At 38.8% G+C, this 19,445-nt stretch overlaps 1 protein-coding gene across 9 annotated transcripts in view; it reads left to right on the top strand.

The window, feature by feature from the left end:
* The window catches only part of gpatch8 (G patch domain containing 8), a 28,081-nt gene continuing 8,636 nt past the window's right edge, over nucleotides 1-19,445 (top strand). Inside the window, exons 1-6 of one of the 9 annotated variants that reach the window (XM_067477644.1) lie at nucleotides 130-145; nucleotides 3,437-3,514; nucleotides 8,901-8,919; nucleotides 11,899-11,971; nucleotides 16,714-16,755; nucleotides 19,075-19,142. In XM_067477644.1, the coding sequence (XP_067333745.1) occupies nucleotides 19,116-19,142 (27 nt within the window). In that variant the 5' untranslated portion in view covers nucleotides 130-145; nucleotides 3,437-3,514; nucleotides 8,901-8,919; ... (1 more) ...; nucleotides 16,714-16,755; nucleotides 19,075-19,115. The other 8 variants (XM_067477638.1, XM_067477639.1, XM_067477642.1 and 5 more) reach the window with 8 other exon arrangements.

The raw sequence follows: 19,445 nt of genomic DNA, 5'->3' as shown, positions 1-19,445 counted from the left end.
GCAGCCACTGAATCATTGGACGATGTGCACATCAAGCACCACAACACGCTCCTGTCGGTCATTGACGGAGGAGATCGTAGAAGCTGCTGCTGTTCAGAAAATGGCCGACAGATTTTCTAGGTTCAACGAAGAGCGTGATTTCCAGGTAATTCATGACAAACGATTCAACGTTTGCGCGCACTCTAACATGCTGAGATGTTTTAGCAAACAAAGACGCATTTAAAACTGCTGCACTTCTGGGACATTTTGTAAACAGCATCGTGCATTTTGTTCTAGTTGTCGTTTGCTAGCACTGCAAGCTAGCTAAGCTAACGCTAGTGAACAAGGCTAGTGCACTGCGGCTGTTATGCATTTAACTTGCCTTATAGTCTTAGTGTTCGGCTACGTGTTATGTGTGACACAGGCCGTGGATTGTAGACATTAACATTCCTCCACATTAAACATCTTAAGCATGCAACAACATAATGTATAGTGAGGACCAGTCAGCTTGTTAGTGACCTTGGGTAGACTGGTTTATTTATCGACATATGCTAACCGCGATAGCTAGCTAACAGATAGCTAAAGTACGCACAGTGGCAGATTGTGGCACTAGCCAGAAATGGCTGCATCATTTTGACAACAACAATTCAACCATCGCATCTAGTTAGCATGTTAAAATCAATGTAAAAACAGTTGGCTATTTGTTTGTTCATTTATTCAGTGACATTATGTGAAATTACCTCGAATATCCACTCGAAGTGCGGCACATAAATTGCATAACGACAGATTTCAGAAAACCCGAATAGAATGCCTTTGGCCGCTCATTTGGTCCTGTTTTCTCTAAATAAACGGTATAACTTGTATGATTTTCCCCTTCGTTTTTTGTTTTTTATATTTGTGATACTTTAAGCCTGGTTTACCTAACTATGGAAATGATCATTTATTTTTATATTGCTTTGGTTTACACTCGCTTCCTAATGCGCGTACAGTGTACAAAATAAGGGATGTGATACACACTCCATGTTTGAGGAAAAAATGTTCTCCATAGTTTTATCTCACAGTGTAACTGTCTTTTTGGTTTAAACTTCTTTTCTGTATATGTTTTCCGTTGTTTAGTTGTATAGTCAAAAGACGTCCTCTTAATTTTTTTTAATTCAGTCTGCCTAGGCCTAATAACTAACACAACTTTAGAATACATTTGTACATGAAAATGAGTACTGCCCCTACTGTTCAGCAAAGGCACCTTGAAATTATTTCACGTTGCATACATTATTAAAGCAAGAGTAATTTTGCTGAATTTCACAACCTATGTATTAACTGTTAGTCTTTATCTTGTCTATCTGTAATCTTAAGACCACACCCAGTAAAAGCCCAACACAACAGACTACAGAATAAACTTGCTTCATATTTGCAGTTTGTCTGTTTTGTCCTTAAAATTCATCATTCATCACCTGTTTTCTTTCATCTCTTATACGAAATTATTATCTCAATGTTTTTTAAACCATCTAATATGTTTTTAATTCCTGGGTACTTCCCTCATATTTAGCTAAAGGCTAATCTACCACTGGGCAATACTAGCACAACATCACCTTTCAGTGTCTGGCTGAGGAACAATTCCACAGAATGATGAATGCTAATAAAGGGAACTTGAACCACCTGCGTAATTCTAATACAAACATCGTCTGACAAAAATGTATTTCTCTGTCAATTTTATCAATACAAATGTAAAGATATGTATCACTATCAAATATAAGAAATGTTTCTGAATACATAGTCAGTTATACTTGGCATGGTTTGAGACCTACAATCACTGTAGCTATTTGTTTTAGAATTAGTGACCAATTTCCTCCAGCGATGGTATGGTGTGACCCATGACAAGTTTGAACATGTTGACAAGGAGCACCGAGTAAAGTAGTTTGATATAGTTTCCTGACTGTGTTGTGTTCAGTGGGATCTCAGTATACTGCAGTTTATGTCACTGAGAGGTGAATTGCTGTGTGGTCTGAATGAGCCTGTTGAGGATGGCTACAGCACAGCACAGTGGAGCTCTCTGTGTGAGATTTGCTGTGAAGGCATTTATATGCTCAGTATTCAGAAAGTTTGTCTTCAACTCCATGAGCTAAAGCTTGCTGCCAAGCAACACAGTGCCAGGATACTCCCACAGATGGTCTACCTTATATCCACTGCACAACCAGTCCAACTGCTCTCTCCACTCTGTTGATTTACATTGTTGTTAGAGCTTAGCATACAGGTAATGTTAAGTTGCAGAAACACATTAGGAAATTCACGACTGCTTGTAAAATGGACCTTTGTTGCTCCCAGTGAGTGCAGGCCAGCTGCATAGCAGTTCCCCTATCATTGTGTGTGGGAATGGATGAATGAGTCGGAGCATAAAGCACTTTGGGTACCAATAAGGTACACCATATAGGTGTACACCATATACCATTCAATTCACTGTTGTAGCACAAATGTGAATTTATTGTTTTAATTCATATTGGAGAAATACAATTTAAGCAAATGTATATGCAGATTGTTTTGTACTAGATTCAGGCCAATGAAGAAGCAAGGATCACAAAAAATGAGAAGTCATTGTGCCAACTGGGGGCTATGAGATCTATGTAGCTAGCACATTAAGTGGTCTGAGCAGAAAGCCAATAGAAGGAGACATTGCGGTGGAAGCATAGAGTCATTGATTTGTTCATAAATAAATACTCTGCCATTCCCCAGCGTTTCTTTTTGTAATAATTGCTTGATTCGCTCATGCCGATGCAGGGTCTTGTGTCATTTAAATGAATGACATCCAGTCTGGGATCAAAAAAACTTTTTGGTGAGACGTGATTTGAGCAGTTGCTCATCTCTGCAAAACCAGAATATATACGGACTGATGTTTTTGCTTGTGTGAAGGTGATGATTAAAACAGACTCACAAACATAAACTTAGTATCTCATTTACTGTCCCAGAGCAGAAACTGCTCAACAGAACAGGCTTCTTTTGGTTGGGGTAGCAGGCCCATTACGCCCTCTGTCCCACTTAGTGCAAGGACTTAACCCAGCTCAGCCTAAAGTGTACTTAAAATGCTAAACTCGATTGAAGCTTGGTTTAAATGTAAAAAACATATTTGTGAATATGAACTGCCCCCAATATGTGGGTGGTTTTACTGTCCTTTGCATCTCTGTGTTGGGCTTGAGATGCACAATTCCATCCATCCATTAGTTAATTTCAAATGCAAAATTTGGTGGCAGTTTTTTCCAATCGCTACAACTTAGGGCTTCAATTAAGAGTTGTTTTTACTAATACAATAACCTAAAAAAAAAAAAAATTCTTAATATATACACAGTATATTATTTTTGTCTTTGAAAAAAGTATCAAAACAGCTCTTGATGATTTTTTTGTGAATCTACTTGTTTCAGTTCTCTTGTATAGGTCAAAAATGAGCCTTTTCAAATGTGTCACTCAGGGTGGAAATCACTTTGACCAGTATGAAGAAGGCCAGTTGGAGCTGGAGCAGGCGTCGCTGGACAAGCCCATCGAATCGGTAAGGCTGCATTTATCATCCCACACCATTGGACCAGCTGTGAGAGTGGATGATTGGTCCAGGGAGGAATAAGAACCACACCTTTCACTCCAGTTTTTCCATTTAGATGCATCCAGTGTTTTCTTGAACACACATTCCACCTAACCAGTAGAATCACTTGTCTCATTTCCATTAATACCCTTAAAGTCCCTCCCACATCCCATGTCCTCTGCCTACTCCATTTCCTGTGTGACAGTTATTATTGTGTAAATACTAGAATTTCTTGTTTTATGTAGAGCTTACATATAAACCTTTTGTATCCCATTAGTCATTGTTAGTACTATGAGATGAGGTGACTGAAAGCATGGAGTGGATAAAGCACTGTCATTTATGGCTGTTATCTAAACAGTAAGTATGCTCTCTATCTGATTCATTTGTGGTCTGCCTATTCAACCACTCTCTGAAGAATAATTCTGTCTCCCTTACACGCCTCATAATTAAGGACAAAGAAACGGATTTAGATTTAAAAACAGCAGGATTATGTAGCATTTACAGTTCTTAATCTGATCAAATTTGTCTGCTGATTTTAAAAAGTAGGCAGTGCTTACTCCACTTCATTTAGCAAAGAAGAGAGAGCACATTAGATTGTGTGAATGGCTACATTTGTGTTCGATCGAGTGTGTGTCTATGTAGCTTTAGAATTTATGTGTTAGTATATAGTTTTTTTTGTCTATAGGACAGTTATCTTATTGTACACAACTTGGGGTGTTCGACATTTCTCTCCTGCAGCGAATTGGCCCCTATTAGCTAAGCAGCAATGACCCGGTTTGTATTTGCACGCTCTGCTTTCTTACTCCTATCTTTAGGGTCCTTGTAACGCTTCTCTGACTATCTCTTTTTCTCTCTGTTTTTCTCTCTCTCCCTGTCTCTCCCTCTCTCTCTCTCTACATCTGCTACGTCTTTTCTTTCCTTCTCTACCTCTATTTCTCACTTGCTCCCTCCCTACTACACAGTGATTCGGTGTACAGTACCCTCTGTCATTCTGTGCTGGCATGGTGCTTGTGCAACTGGGACTGCATTTTTTGCTGAAGAGGCACATAGATAATAGCGCAGGCAGCTCTCTTATTTCTGTCTTTTCCTCTCTTCATCCCCTCTTCTGTCTCTGAAGCACTGTGGTGAGCAGGCTCAAAGTCCTCTAACAGTGCTGGGTCACCTCTTTCAACATTATGGATGTGGGTTTTCATCCATTAAGACATCTTCACAAACAAGATAGAGATCAAAATAATTAATAACTTACAGGGTTTTAAATCGTCTTGATTGTCAACCATAAAAATTATCAATAATTTATTATTCTTTGAAAGCTTCTAATATAAAAATGCCCACTGAAATTTATATTTATGCAATTAGCATATTTTACACAGAGATGCATAGTTGAATAATAAATACACCATAAATATAGTAAATACACATATAAATATATGTACCAAAAAAATCATTAATCTTACTGTAGATATGAGATGATAATTTAAAAAAAAAAAAGGTTTTCTATATTGGTGCCTACTGCTGTAGACTATGGATGAGGGTTGAAAACTTGTATTGTTGAGTTTGACTTACTAAGCAGCAGAAAGAGGAAAGGGGGGTAGTAAAGAGAAAGGGAGAGAGTTGGCCTGCTCACCTGGCTTGAGTGATTCTTTTGCTCCTGCGCTATTATTTAAGGAGGGGTACCGAGGGCTGTGCTGTAGCATTACAGTACACACTTCATCACACATCTGTGGAAAGAACTCACTAGTGATGTAAATTCTTACTATCAGTTTTGTCTTTAGAAAGTGCATTCTCATGAATGATGGTGGCGGAGTCTTTATCCCAGTCACAGGAATTGATTTTATTCTTTAACCAGTCAAAACTCTTTAGTAGACACCTTTCATGACACTAGATACATTTTCATAATAAAAAATTTGTTTGTGCTTAAAAGGAAAAGTGTTTAAAAAAAACATAGCTGGCAAATGACTCTTGGCTGCTAAAATATCAAGCGATGGAGTAATCTCACCTGCATTATCTCAGGGTAACTTTCTGGGTATGATCTATAGTACACATAACATAGACTAACATACTGCATTTCATCATGTTGTTAGATACACACATATCTCCCTCCCTCCCTACCTCCTTATTGCAAACCTGTAAGGTGGTACTATGGGAATTGATAGTTTTCCACAAGTGTTACATCTTGGATCTTTTAGTGAATGCTTTGGCCCAGCTTCTCAGAGCCCCTCCCTTGCCACTTACTGTGTGTGTGATCTATAGGCAGCTAGAGGTCTGTGGTACTTTATTGGGATCTGTTTTCCCCAGTCTTTCTCCTTTTGGTCTTTGGTCTTTGCTCTTTATTTCTAACATTGTTTTTGCATTGCATGTGTTAACTTGGTAGCATTCAGTACTATGTCCCCTCAACACTCTGTTCTAATCACTTCTACAATTTTCCCTACCAGACTCATTACTCCCACGTCTCCTCCTCCTTCCAGTCCCTCAAACCTACCCTCCTCTGCTTACCTAACCCTGTCCCAGACCGATATGCAGTGGGCAGCCTCAGAGCCTTGGAAACCACACATACAGACCACAAAGCTAGGAAATGTGTGTGTGTGTGTGTATATATATATATATATATATATATATATATATATATATATATATATATATAGAGAGAGAGAGAGAGAGAGAGAGGCCACAAGTAGTGTCAAGTAGTATATCACCAAATAATTTGGCAAAGGAATGCAAGGAAAGGGTCAAACCCAACATGTTTTAAATCCTGTTTGATATTTTTCAGCACTGCAGGGCCTCTATTTAACCCAGTGAAGGGGGTGATGGGTTCACGGTCATCATACATTTGGTTTTTAATAATTAATAGTTTAGGAATGAAAAAACAAAACCAAAACAACATAAACCAGTGTGGCCACGTCAATTTAATACTTGAGTTTGCTAAACATTGAGTTGATAAGCCATCCAAATTAAGAGGTAAGTGTTTTTGTTATTATTATTTTTAAAGGTTTATATTAAACTGACTGCTTTTCTGTCCTTTCTCTTTACATACACTGGGTTTATCATCTTTTGGATTAAACTGTAAATTGCCCATCAGTATACACTCAACAACCTCTAATGACAAAAGTAAGGTTTTTTAGATGCATTTTGCAAAATGAAATCTCTTATTCACAAAAGTATTCAGATCCTCAATAAGCAATTAGAGCTTTAAGATTTGCTAGTTAGGTCTTTACAACCTCTTTACACCTGGGTATTAGCAGTTTATTCCATTCTTCCTGCCAGATCCTCTCAGCCTTTGTTAGAGTAGATGAGATTCATTTGTAAACTACCAGCTTCAGGTCATGACAGGTTTTTAAGTCTGGGCTTTGGCTGGGCCACTGATGAGCAGTCGATTTGCTTCCCAAATTGTGGTAGGGCACTAGAGAAACCTGCTTTGCCTAGGTAGATTTCTTTTGGAGAAGGCCAATTTCTATGCCATGTATATGCTAACCACGTTTCTAATTGGCTTTTACAAACAGCGCATGTGCATAACAAAAGGCTGTAGATGGGAGCAAGCATATAAGTGAAAGACTGAAAGAAAGGAGAGATCATTACTGGAGTGATGCCAGCTCATTTTTTAAAACAAAATCCATGTAAAGTAAAATTTAACACAGACTTTCGTAGGTCTAAATAAACCACTTTCCCATGATGGATGTTTTTTAATTCAGACAGTTTGCGCTATGGATCACCTGCATCTCTCCTCTCTGTTTCAATTACAATCTGTGAGCCAGGCTTCTGAAATTAGTCTGAGGTGGAGGAGAAATCAGATTACTCTTCTGCTGCATGTATATGTGGATATCAAGCAACCAGGTTTTAAGTGCATGTAAAAATCGTTCCCCGATCACCTGAGAAAGCTGATTTCTCCGAGTAACCTGGTTACTTAAGTGCAAATAAACGCAGTCAGTTTCACCTTGTAAGGTGAACCATCATTATGACCAGTCTCCTGTCCCTGCTGTTAAAAAATAATGCCACTCAGATTAACCATCTGATGAGCAGTTGTGGAGGGCTACTGAAATGGTTGTTGGATAAACTATTGGGTTCTTGGTTACCTGCCTGAGCCAAGCCACTCTTGCCTGCTCACTCACTTTGGCCTGAATACCATCTCCAGAAGAGCCTCAGTGGTTCCCTTTCTCTGATCTAGGCCTCACCAAAGAGAGTTCTACAGAGAGTTTGTCCGAAGTAATGGTTATTGTCCTGACATGCAAGGTGAATTGTGAAATCCTATCTGTAGTGGCTGTGTAGCTATCTGAAATATGTCCAATCAGTTCAAACAAGTTCTTGACACATCAAGGATAGCTGTTTCAGTGCCACAGAAAATGGTCTGAATGTTTTAATGTGAAAGTGTAGTTTTAATGGTAAGTTATTTCTAAAACCTGATTTGCTTTCTGGGTTATTCAGTGTAGATTGATGGGCAAAAATTAGAATTTCTTTCATTTAAAATGAAATTCATTACACTTAATGTGCGTAGAATGGCGTGTGAAAATATGATAAAATCGCTGTAGTTAATGAAAACATGTCCCCTTCATGTTAAATCTTCATGTTAATTACTGGGAAATAGAGGCATTTTAAGTCAGTTTGCTACTTGGTGCACAGAAACAGTTGTTACCATTTAGTCGCACCTGCACTTGCTAAGACTGATCAGGAATGTACTAGGCATCAAACACATGGGAGGTGCAAAAGTTCATGAGAAGGAGCAGACAGCAGAACCAGAGTCTGTCCAGCCCTCATCAAAAGACATTCCTCAGGGACACGAGAGAGGATGAGTGATAGTATTCCATTTTTTTCAAGACAGTTCCCTAAAGGGTCTGTCTTACTCTAATCTGAGATCTGTTTAAAAGCAGCTAACAAGGAGAAATTGTAGAAAATATGTGGGTTAGGTTTAATAACTTTAATCCTTTTTGGTAATCTAAGCTGGAGTTGTTTATTAGACTCACACACAAACGCACCCATACTGTGTATAAAAATGTCTACATAGACGGAAGCAATAAAATTCCCAAATACTCTAAGGTTTCTTGGTGGGGTCCCCTGCATATCACTTCCCTTACCCATATCTTTTGGCTTGCACTGTGCCGATGACAGCACAGTGCACACTTTTAAAAGCACTCCCTGTTGTAGATCTCTTTTGTTTGGATAACATTTTCTATTTTTTATTTACCCTGTATTAACAGTCAGTTGGTGGATTTATTGACTTACATTTTTCTGTTTGTTACAGTGTTATGTTTGTTTAAAAGCAGAGAGAGATTTGCATTTTTAAGAACTAGAGAAGCTATCAGAATTGCAGTTGAAAGCGTTTGGCCGGTTTCTTACGTTGTGTCACGTGTGACTGTTTTTTTGACAGCCCAGTATTTTAAAGCCAGGTTCGTATGGAAATGCCTTCACTCCACTTGCACTGCTGTTGGACTCGCCGTCGTTGCTTTCATCCAACTGTCTGTTCTTTTGGTGTACTCGTCTGTTGTTCAAAACACACACTATGTGCCGCATCTCCACCCTCTGACCTTTCCTGAGCTTATTTTAAACAAATCTCTTTATTAGTGTCAGCAGACTGGTGTCTCATCCAACTTGCCCTTTCTGATTTTATTTTTAAATCTCACTGACATAAAATTAAAATGTGAGAGAAAAAAATTAATTTAAGGTAAAGCTTATTTTTCTGAGCTTGCAGAGGTCTATGTTTGGCTGCAATGCCCTTGGTCTGACTTATACGAATTTGAAGAAAAATAAACACAACAGCTAACTGCAATTGTGTGGAAGCTGAACAAGAATATTTCTCAAGATGCATTTTATTTGTCTCCAGGCTCTACACACATATTAACTTATTAAACAAAACAATATAGATGTTCATGCGTAGAGTGTTGTTGCACCATGTTACTGAAGTAAGGGACAGAAGCATGCCCAGTGTTGGTGGGGGGGACATTCTTTGCAGCAAACTCTGCAGTATATCCGTACACATAAAAAATTAGAGGAGATGAAACCCACCACTCACGAGGAAATACAGTTAACCAGCCATGCAACCTCTAATTCTGTGCATCTTGATACATGTCCATAAACTGCCAATCAGAGACAAATCATACACAGTGATGGCATGGTAATGCAGCCTTCATTGTCCTAGTTACAGACAGGTTGTCTCTTGTTCTCTCGATACCTATAATGTCCAGCACACATTCCTCGTTTATCTGATCTACACCAGAAATTATCTGACGGCTCAAGCTTTCATGATATGGAGGGGTGAATTGGCTAACTCTAACAGAAACAGGAAGTGTAGCTGTTAGTCTGCCTTGGGTATTAGAGGCAAACATCAGACATGGATGTATTTAATCTAGTCATGGTCTTTTTAACTGCCGTACATTTTTCTTCCAAAACGTTAAATAGGGCAAATGTAGGCAACAGCTTGCTCTACATTAATAACAGTGGTTAAAAACAGGATAAAGCCAAATTTATCTTGAATGTAGTTACTGTTGGGCGGAGATGCAGTGTATGTTTTGTGTGTGACTACCACTCCCCTTCACATGCACTAACCCATACCAACCCAACTCACCTCCACCACCCTAGAAATTCAACTTCACCATGGCTCAGCTTGCTCTGTTCTGCCACAAATCCTGATCTCCTCTTTTGTCAAAGAGAACTAGTTGAGCCATTACCTTCCTCTTTGTGCCTGATCCACCTGAGACTAACACAGTTGGAGTTTTAACCCACGCTCTACCACCAGCCCCCCCCACCACCTTTCTGTATGTGCACTATTCACAATGCACTAACACCGACGATCCTTTTTGTTAAAACTCTTTAACAAAAAGCTGCATGCTTTTTTTTTTTTGTTTGTTTGTTTTGTTTTGTTCCAACCCCTTCACTTTCTGTTTGTGAAAGTTGATGTCAATCTCTTTGTGATTATAAATATCCTTTGTTTGGTTTGTATGTTTTTTGGTAGAATGCAGCACTTTGGTGAATGTTAGACAAGCCTGGAATAGTTATAATCACAACAGAAACAACACTGCTTATTTAGGAAATCTCATTGTTTCCTGTTTATTTGTGCTTGAGGATGTACTTTAGAGTGTAGTGGTGGGACAGTCTTGCATTTTACTTAATGTTTTTGTTTTCTGGCTGACCCATACTAGTGATATAACAGTCTCAGACATGCACATTGAGTTCCACAGTGTCCTAGGAATTCCTGTTGTGTATGTTTTTGGACAGTGGCACCTGACTCATCTGTTTCCTGGTCTTGATGGTTGTGTTTGTCACGACATTTAGTTGCATGCAAAGTAAAGCATGCCTAACCTTAAAGTAGTTTTCCTCATTAAGGTTGCAGACCTGGAAGTCAACCTTAAAAATTGTGCTTCTAAAGCTGTCGTGAGCACATTTGCGTTAGATGAAAACTCAGTTTGTGAAGGTCTTTTAGTCTGTAAAGGTTGTTTTCTAGTTTACACATAATAATAGTGTCTGTAATTGAATTTGATTTATGTTAACAGTAAATATCTAATAACTAGTTGTGACCAGACTAGAGATGCTAGAGGTGTCAAGGAAATACACAACAGCCATTTCTAGTATATGTAATGGGGCTACATGCACACAATGTCTCCCTCTCTTCACCTGCACACCCAAATATCCCCTCACATGTGCATATTCTGTCCACCATGGGCCTTGTAATGGTAATCCAAGGCCCAGTAGCCCAAGTTTTGTCTTCCTCTTGCTATATTTGTTGTGATAGCTGCATATGTTTCATGGTGCTTTCCTTGTCATCGTTAAAGAATCACAGCAAGTTTGGAGTTTCTGGTCTTCATTTTGTTAATGCAAGATTTCCATACCTGTTTTGTGTCACTTTTCGTTTTATACTTAGATCTTGCTCTGTACTTGTCCATATATGTATGCGTATGATACATATATTGCCCTTTCCTTGCTCCTCCTCCTGGTAACATCTCAGTTAGTGGATGTGACTTGATGTGTTATGTTTATCATACCAAAAATAGAATTGCTCATGTGCAATTCTTTTGCCTTAAAAAGCTCATTAAACTTTACTTCTACTGTAGCAGAGTATTCTGTAGTTTACAGGCTACAGATAGCGTCAAGTATTTATTATAGTTGAAAACTGACCCTTGCTCTCAGTCTCCCACCCTCTATTGCCCTTATCACTCCTTGTGCTGAAAGACACTGATGTTACACGCTGTAGGTGATGTGGATGGCAGAACTGATGATGATGGTGATGGTGGTGGTGGTGGTTGTGCTGCTGCTGATGATAGTGTGGTCTGAGTGTTTTATTTTATTTTGTTTTTTGGCCTGTACCCTCGGGGAAAAGCTCCTCTTATTATTGGAATATTTTTGGTTTTTTTCTCCTCTGTTCTTTCTACTAGGACAACATCGGACACCGGTTGCTTCAGAAACATGGCTGGAAGTTGGGTCAAGGCCTTGGCAAAACCATGCAGGGTAAGAACTGGCTCATGTGTACAGTTGTGTTCAATGTATGCTGGTGGTACTGGGCCACTGTCTTCTGTCAAAGTCTTTCCGTCACATTTCCTTTTTTTAACTAGCAATTTTTCTTTCCTTTTACATTCCCCTCCAATATCCTACTTTGTAACTGTTGCTGGGAAGAATAATTATATCATCGTTACAGTTTTTCCTTTTGCATGCATGCTGCTGTTCTCTGAAATCTTTTTAGATTATGGTTGGCATGTCACTTAAAAATTACTGTATATTTGACTAAACTTTTGTTCACATCTAGTTGCTTTTGTTAGTAGTAGTTTTAATGCCTTTAGTGCAATTGGGTCTTTAACCTTTTTCAGATGTTGCTAGATGTTGTAATTTTTTTGGGACATAATCATATTCTCCACAATCATCATACAGATCCTAAATCAACAATGGTACTCTTTTCACGTTCAGTGTCTGTTGGTCTGTACCCAGCATGAGCTTACTTGTTGATAGCTGTGCAAAATAATGCTGCTTTGTTTTGTTTTTTGTTAGTCTATTTGTTAGACATATTTGTTGGAAGTATGTCATTTAAAACAATAGCGGAGGAATATGGCACAAATCTAGTATTTTAGCATCTGTATGGTGATTGTGGACAATTGAAATTAATTTAGAAAATGACTGAAATTTTACTATAAATTGTTTGCCTTATGTCTTGCCTTATCTTTTAAAAATAGTCTTATATTGTTTGGGGAGGCAGTGATGCAAATAAAGAGCACACGGTTGACTCTGGGAACACCAACATGTCTTGGGAATGGAAAGAAATTTAATTAAATGGCAAACTAACGGTCTGTTCTTTGTAATGGGCCAGTTGCATTCGCAGTTAGAGACTAGACTCACAATCTTGGTCTGAGGTCATGTTAAGAGCACGTGGAATTGATTGTGAAAAAACAATGCAACATTGGCAGAGATAAAAACAGGTTCCACTTTTGCTGCATTGCAATATGTCTTAGTAGGCAAATGTAATGCAGTTAGCTGTACATGCAGAATATACTGTGTTGATAACGTTACACTTTTGTGAAAATCCTTTGCCCATTAAAGGTAATGGGTATGATTGCAATCATTATAGATTTTTGTGGGTGTTTTGTCTTTGTAAGCAAGATTCTTGTTTAGTTCTGTAAGAACTGATTTGATCACAATTTTCCTTACTTAGTACTGTCTTGTTTTTATGAACTCTGGATTGGTAAGGTTGTTTCATGTGATAATGTGTTGGTTTGGCTCTTGCCTCAGGTGCTAGAACTAGAATCCTAGGTTGTAGCATTTAATTCACTACAAACATTTATCTGTTGCTCTATCTTAAAATCCATAATTTGATGCAGAATTGGATCCAGCTGTCTCTAATAAGATAAGTTTTGGTTTATACTATTGTCTGTAATATACATATTCTTCAAAATCTGCAAGTGCATCTAGATTTAGGCAATTTAGACATTAAACATTGTTGTGTATTGTTGTGTATGAATATTGAGAATGAAAACAAGCCATATCTTCTGCTCATTTAATGAATTCAGTATTAGGTAGAAAGCTTTAAACTAGAAAGTGGCTTTAAATACATCATCATTTTATGGGGACAACTGTAATTCAAGACTTGGTCTGTATTGATGTGTTGTAAAAATGAGCAGTGGAGCTGGGTTTGTGGGTTGGTCTTGGCTAACATCAGCTCCTCATTAGCTCAACTCTGCTGTGCTCGTTGTCTCAGAGGCAGTGGTGCAGAGGCCTGGCGTATTTCCACTGAGCCCCTTTCTGTCTCACAAGCTTTCCTCTTGTCATCAATATCTTTTCTTCTCTTTATCTTTTGTGTTTACTGTCCCTACATAGCCTCAACCTTGCGTATACTGTACCTAAATGGATGATGTATAGCCTTATCCATTAGTGATGTCATCACTGGCAGGTAAATGATTACTTGCCGGAATCCTTGGTCTGTACCTTTTTAATAACATATGCCTTAATTTCATTGATGTATCTTGCATGCTCTTGTTTCTGATGTCTTCATCTCTTTTTGTTGCTCAATGGCAACTCTGGCCCAAGTGCTTCACTCTCCTTCTAAACCCAGAGGTAACATCTGTGCTCAATAAAGAGAAACACACATATGCTTATTCTGCAAATTATTATTTTTTTTTTGTGTGTGTTTCTAGCACACACCTAGATTTGGGAAAGCTATTAAAGTAAATAAGTCCTTAAAAGAGTCATTTACATGGTAAATGGTGACTCGTGAATTCTCAGGCAACAGCACAAATTTTAAAAAGTCATTCCAAGAGCCACAAACATGACGACAATTAGCATGTCTGATTAGTGCCCCAGGAAATATTTTTATTCCTGTGTCTTTGGTGTAATGTATTTGGCTTGTCTTCTCAGTTTTCAGTCAAATTTGTGAAGATCAATTATAAATTTGTTGGTGTTTTTTCATGTTAAGTTGCTGTGCAGCGGGCCATCAGGCCACTGTAGAACTGTGTATATTGGTGAGCTTCCAGAGACCGATATCTGAGAAGTGGCTGGGTAGTCGGTGCAACTTTTGTCCATGTACATATATGGGCTTGGTTTCCAGTGTTGTCACATAGGTATTCTCAGCCTAACCAAGCTATTTCTAAGCATAGCTTGTGGTGTCCTTCATTATTGGGCCTTGAACAGCTGAATAGTAATCTGTTTGATGTGATAAGGATGTGTGCTTTGCATGGAGGAGAGAACAAGTTGCAGGGGCTGGCTGTACTCTTGTTTTTGCCGCTGGCACCACTGATGTGTGGTTATGTAAGTATCCTGCTTTGTAGGCAGATGAGACTGCGGCAAAGTGTGTCCAGTTGTTGTGTGGGAATTAATGACTTAGTGTTGAAGCCCACTGTCTCTGTTCAAATTATCTAATGCATCTAGGAGTAGGCTAACAAAACAGTTGCACCCATGCATCTCAGTGAAGTCTGCTGGATCAATCAATTATAATCTTCCTCTCCTTTTCTGTCCTTTTTAGCCGAAGAGGTTTTTGAATTTTGAAGTGAAAGCATTGTGTCCCCTTTTTAAGTTTATTACTGTATTGACTTTGTTCTTATTCTTCTTTTGTCCTTTTGCCCCTTTTTAGGTAAGGTTTGTTGGATCCCCTCTGTATGTCAGTATGTGTGAGTGTGTGTGGGTGTGTTTTCTTTCTCCCACTCTGCAGTTGACCTCAATGTAACACCCCTTTTACAGTGTACCGTAGGCTAATGGCCTCTGTCAGCTTCCTCCTCTTTGCTTCATAATCACTAAACCTTTATTTTAATCTGCTCAAGAGTAAAGTGCTTCGATTTGAACATGCAACAAAAAATCCATTTGAAATCAAGGTAGATTTAGTAAGGTTTGATTCCATCACATCCCTTAGAATCATTGTATTTTAGATTTCTTTTTTTTTCTCTTTGAGTTTCCGTGGCTGCTGTCGGGTATCTGATTGGCTGTAACCACGGCAAAGACTTTGAATGGCTTGCAGAGTAGACAAGTTTTCCTCCCTCTGCTTGTTTGCCTGTTTCTACCTCCAGAACTGTGAAACTTGTGTGTACGTGTGTTGTCATTATGTGGGACTGAGATGTGTGTTTGTGCGTGTCTGTTACTGACCGGGCCACAGTCAACTTACAGGGAAAACCTCACCACCCCTCTACACCCCGAATGTCTCTGTCCTCATGGTTACACACTCCCATACTCCCCCTGTTTCTTTGCCCCTCCTGCACAGCATGTTTGTCCCAGAGGTGAATTCCTGCCTGCCTCAAACTGTCACACTCACCTGGGGCTTTAAGCAGTGTTGGAGGTAACACAATGAACTACTCCTTTGTCATAACAGAGTGAAATTCAACACTCCAAAACACACATTTTTCAATAATTTTGGTAATAAGTAAATACCTGATAAATAGCACTACAGAACCTGCTCTAAGCACTGTTCAAAGCCTTGCTGGCTCTTTCCTCAGGTACATTTTGTGTTTGCCATGTGTCCACCTGTTCTGGGGTTAAATATCCCAACACGAGCTTGCTGGCTGTAGGCTAGCAAGGAAATGAAAGAATCTCAGGGAGATTTGTTAACTGGGCTGACAAGTGTCTGTGAGGCAAAAAGCTCAATAGGGGGAAAATGGTGGTTGTACCAAGAGGCATCTATCATGTCAGACTCAATATTTGACCATGTGTTAAATAATTTCATTGTGTTTATTCCTAAAGTATGTCTTAAATTACAACTATTGTTAGTGTACACTTTCTTTTGAATTGATACACCATTCACTGACCTGCTCTTAAATTATTTTCTCAGCCAGAACAGTTCCTCCAAAACTACTTGGGTTATAGGTATAGGTTTCTTACTTTTTTCTTTTTTTTCTGATATACTAAAGTAAAACCTGAATATCCCCACCAAGCCTGAAAAAGGATTTCTGAGTTTTACCAATACAGAAATACAGTATGTTTTGCATACTTTAAGTGGTGGTAGTTTGGTATACTGGGGCTATTTCTGATTGAGATTGCAAGACAACGCCAGGATCGGGTTCTGGGGACTGAGACCAGTGGTTGGGTGAGAGTGGTGAGATAAAATCCCTGTAAGCACCTAGCCCAGAGTGAAGGGATGAGGGGGGTGGGGTGGAGGGTTAAAACACTGAAGCCCCTTAATAATAAACCCCCTCTAAGGCCCACAACCACACTCCCAACCCCAACTTCCCTTCTCTATGTCCCTCAGTCTTCCTGCTTAACCAACTGGTGTTTCTTTTTTACAGCGATTTGATCCTGCCCATGTTGTGCTGATGGTAAACTTAGTGGTAAATGTTATTTTATCCCCCAATTGAATTGTTATTTTGTTTTAATTTCTCCCATTTTTGTTTTCCTTTCATCAGAGCACCAATGCTACATAGGCTTTCAATTCTCTTTGTATTAGTCCTCATTCTGCTGCTTGTATATTATCATGCATATGTATTACTCTTAGAACATTGTCATTTTGTTTGTTTTCAGTTTTTTAAACCTTGTGATTCACACCCTTGATTTTAGATGCACATTGTTTTTGTCTGGTCCCTTTGTTTTCCACTGGAATGGAAATATTGTCACTGTGTTTAAAGATTGGTTATAGTTTGGGATGACTGTGATTGTTCATTAATCTTTAATTCTGGGCCTTGCTTGTGACTCCATTCAGACAGACCACGGCAGTGGCTGACTAACAAAACCCTATTTGTGGTTTCACATCTCTACCACTGTTCAGCAAAAGAGCATAAGCGCACAAACACACAAATCTATCAGCATGTAGATATCACACATCAGTTTTCTCCTTTTACTTCATCAGTGGACTATTATTATCATGCTTTCACAAGCATGCAATTGGACTTACGTTTTAGTTAAAAGCTCAAATAGCTGGCAGACACTGCAGTGGACTGAGAGTCCTAGCAGGCCATTATATGTTACAATCCCTATGCATCCATAATATCAGAATTAATGTCATTGGGCTGTGATGACTAAATTACACAGGGGAACCACAGGAATGATACAAATGTTTGCATCCAATAATTTTCTTACCCTCCTCTGCCCAGGAAGGTAAGAATATACAAAGAAGTACCCCCAATTTAAATGAATAATTTCATAGCATAGGAAAAAAAAAACTTAAAATGCATATTTTATACATTACATTTATCATCTGTGGGCTCTTTTTGGCTCAAGGTATTACTTGACATAACAGCCCAGTTGAGAAAATGTATAGTATTTGTCCTGTATTTGGTTTTCTTTTTATTTGAAGAGGGAAAAAAATCAGCCAGATTGGCCCTAGATGGAACGTCTATTTCATCATTGAATCATTAATTAAACATTTGCAAGCCCAGTGCTGCTATTCCATATGCCCAATGGTATAGAATTTATTTATGGAACAAAACTAACTTGAATATGTGGGAGTAAAAAAAAAAAACTGAAACCAAACTGAATTGATAATCACTATCAGTAAGATGGATTATTGTATCTGGCTGGCAAAAGGAGCAGCAGACTAGTCCAAATTCTCTTTATGCCTTTTGTTTTGAGATTTCCCTGTCTGTCTGTCTGTCCTCCCTTTTCTTCTCCTCCTACCCATACCCATTACCAGGTAAGTATTCCCATCCCTTGCACTGTCACCATGGCGATACCTGGCCTGTGACGTTATTCTGCTGTAGTTCAGTGCTTGTGTCCTTTATTTTATTTTATTTTTTTACTGTCTTTCTCTCTGCTTTGTTTGGCTGATTATGAGTGGATTAAGCAATTCCGTGTCAATCTTCAAAGTAGTCTTGATTTTAATTTAATTTTTTAATATATATTTATATCTTTAATGTTTCATTCTGTTTTTGTCTTTGGTTTGTTTATTTTTCAACTGTTTATTTCCTTCTGGTCTAGCTCTTTTCACAGCTTACATAACATAGCTTAAGTAGGCAGAGGAAAATAATCTTTCAACATGGGTCTTTATGAGGAAGGGGGCCTGTGACAAGGAAACAGATTTGGACCTCAGGGTAGTAAAAGGGGCTTGCAAGGGTCAGTCAGCTTGTGGACAGTTCAGAAAGAAATGATGCAATAGGCCTTAAATAATATTAGGAGTCTTTGTTCCCCTCATGGGGAGGGGTGTTGCAGCTGTGCAGGCCTGTTTCAACTCCCCTCACATACCCCACACACAGTCCTTGATGCTGTAGTGTCCTTTATAAACTTGGTATTTGGTTTTACTGGACTGCAGCAATGAATAGTGGAGAAGGGGGTAGTGGATGACTCAGTGACTCTTAAAGTATAAAAACAGATTGGCCCAAAGCTGACGGTGTTGTTTCCAGTGAACTTTGTTTTTTTTCTTTAGTAAAACAACCCTGAGGCCCTTGACTTCTCTAATGAACTAGAAAAACAGTAGGTACAGCTAATTGTACTAATGCAGCAGCCACGCGACATGCAATAGAAAGACGAAATTGGCTGCAGTAAGCTGTGAGAATGGCTGGTGTTTGGTTCACTGTAGCTTTCTGGTCTCTTTGCACTTCGAGGCAAAATTCTCTAACCCCAGCACCCCATGCTCTAAAAGCAGGCTGTCTTCGAACTGGCCCTCCATCTCAGGCTCAAAGACTCACCTAGTCCTCTCTCTGTCTCTTTTCCTGCAGGACGTACCGACCCTGTGCCCATTATCCTCAAATATGATGTCATGGGGATGGGACGGATGGAGATGGAGGTAAGATAATGTTTATAATATCCCCAACACATGTCAAGATGTATTACACATATCATTATATGTTCCAGTTCTTTCCAATGGCCTTACCAGACATATGTATATGTATTTTAACTTGTCTCTTTTTATTATTATTATTTGACCAACCCATTTTATGTCTGAGTTCTCATATTATAATCTGTAACCCTTACTCTTGGAACTATCATTTAAATCTTTAAAAACACACAAGTCTATGAGCACCATGCACAATGCCAAGTTTCTCCTGTAACGATGTTGAACTCAGCAGGTGAGATCGTGAAGCAGAAA

This window comes from Channa argus, chromosome 15, assembly GCF_033026475.1.
Source record: "Channa argus isolate prfri chromosome 15, Channa argus male v1.0, whole genome shotgun sequence".
Taxonomy (NCBI): domain Eukaryota; kingdom Metazoa; phylum Chordata; class Actinopteri; order Anabantiformes; family Channidae; genus Channa; species Channa argus.
This window is presented reverse-complemented; position numbering and strand designations above follow the sequence as displayed.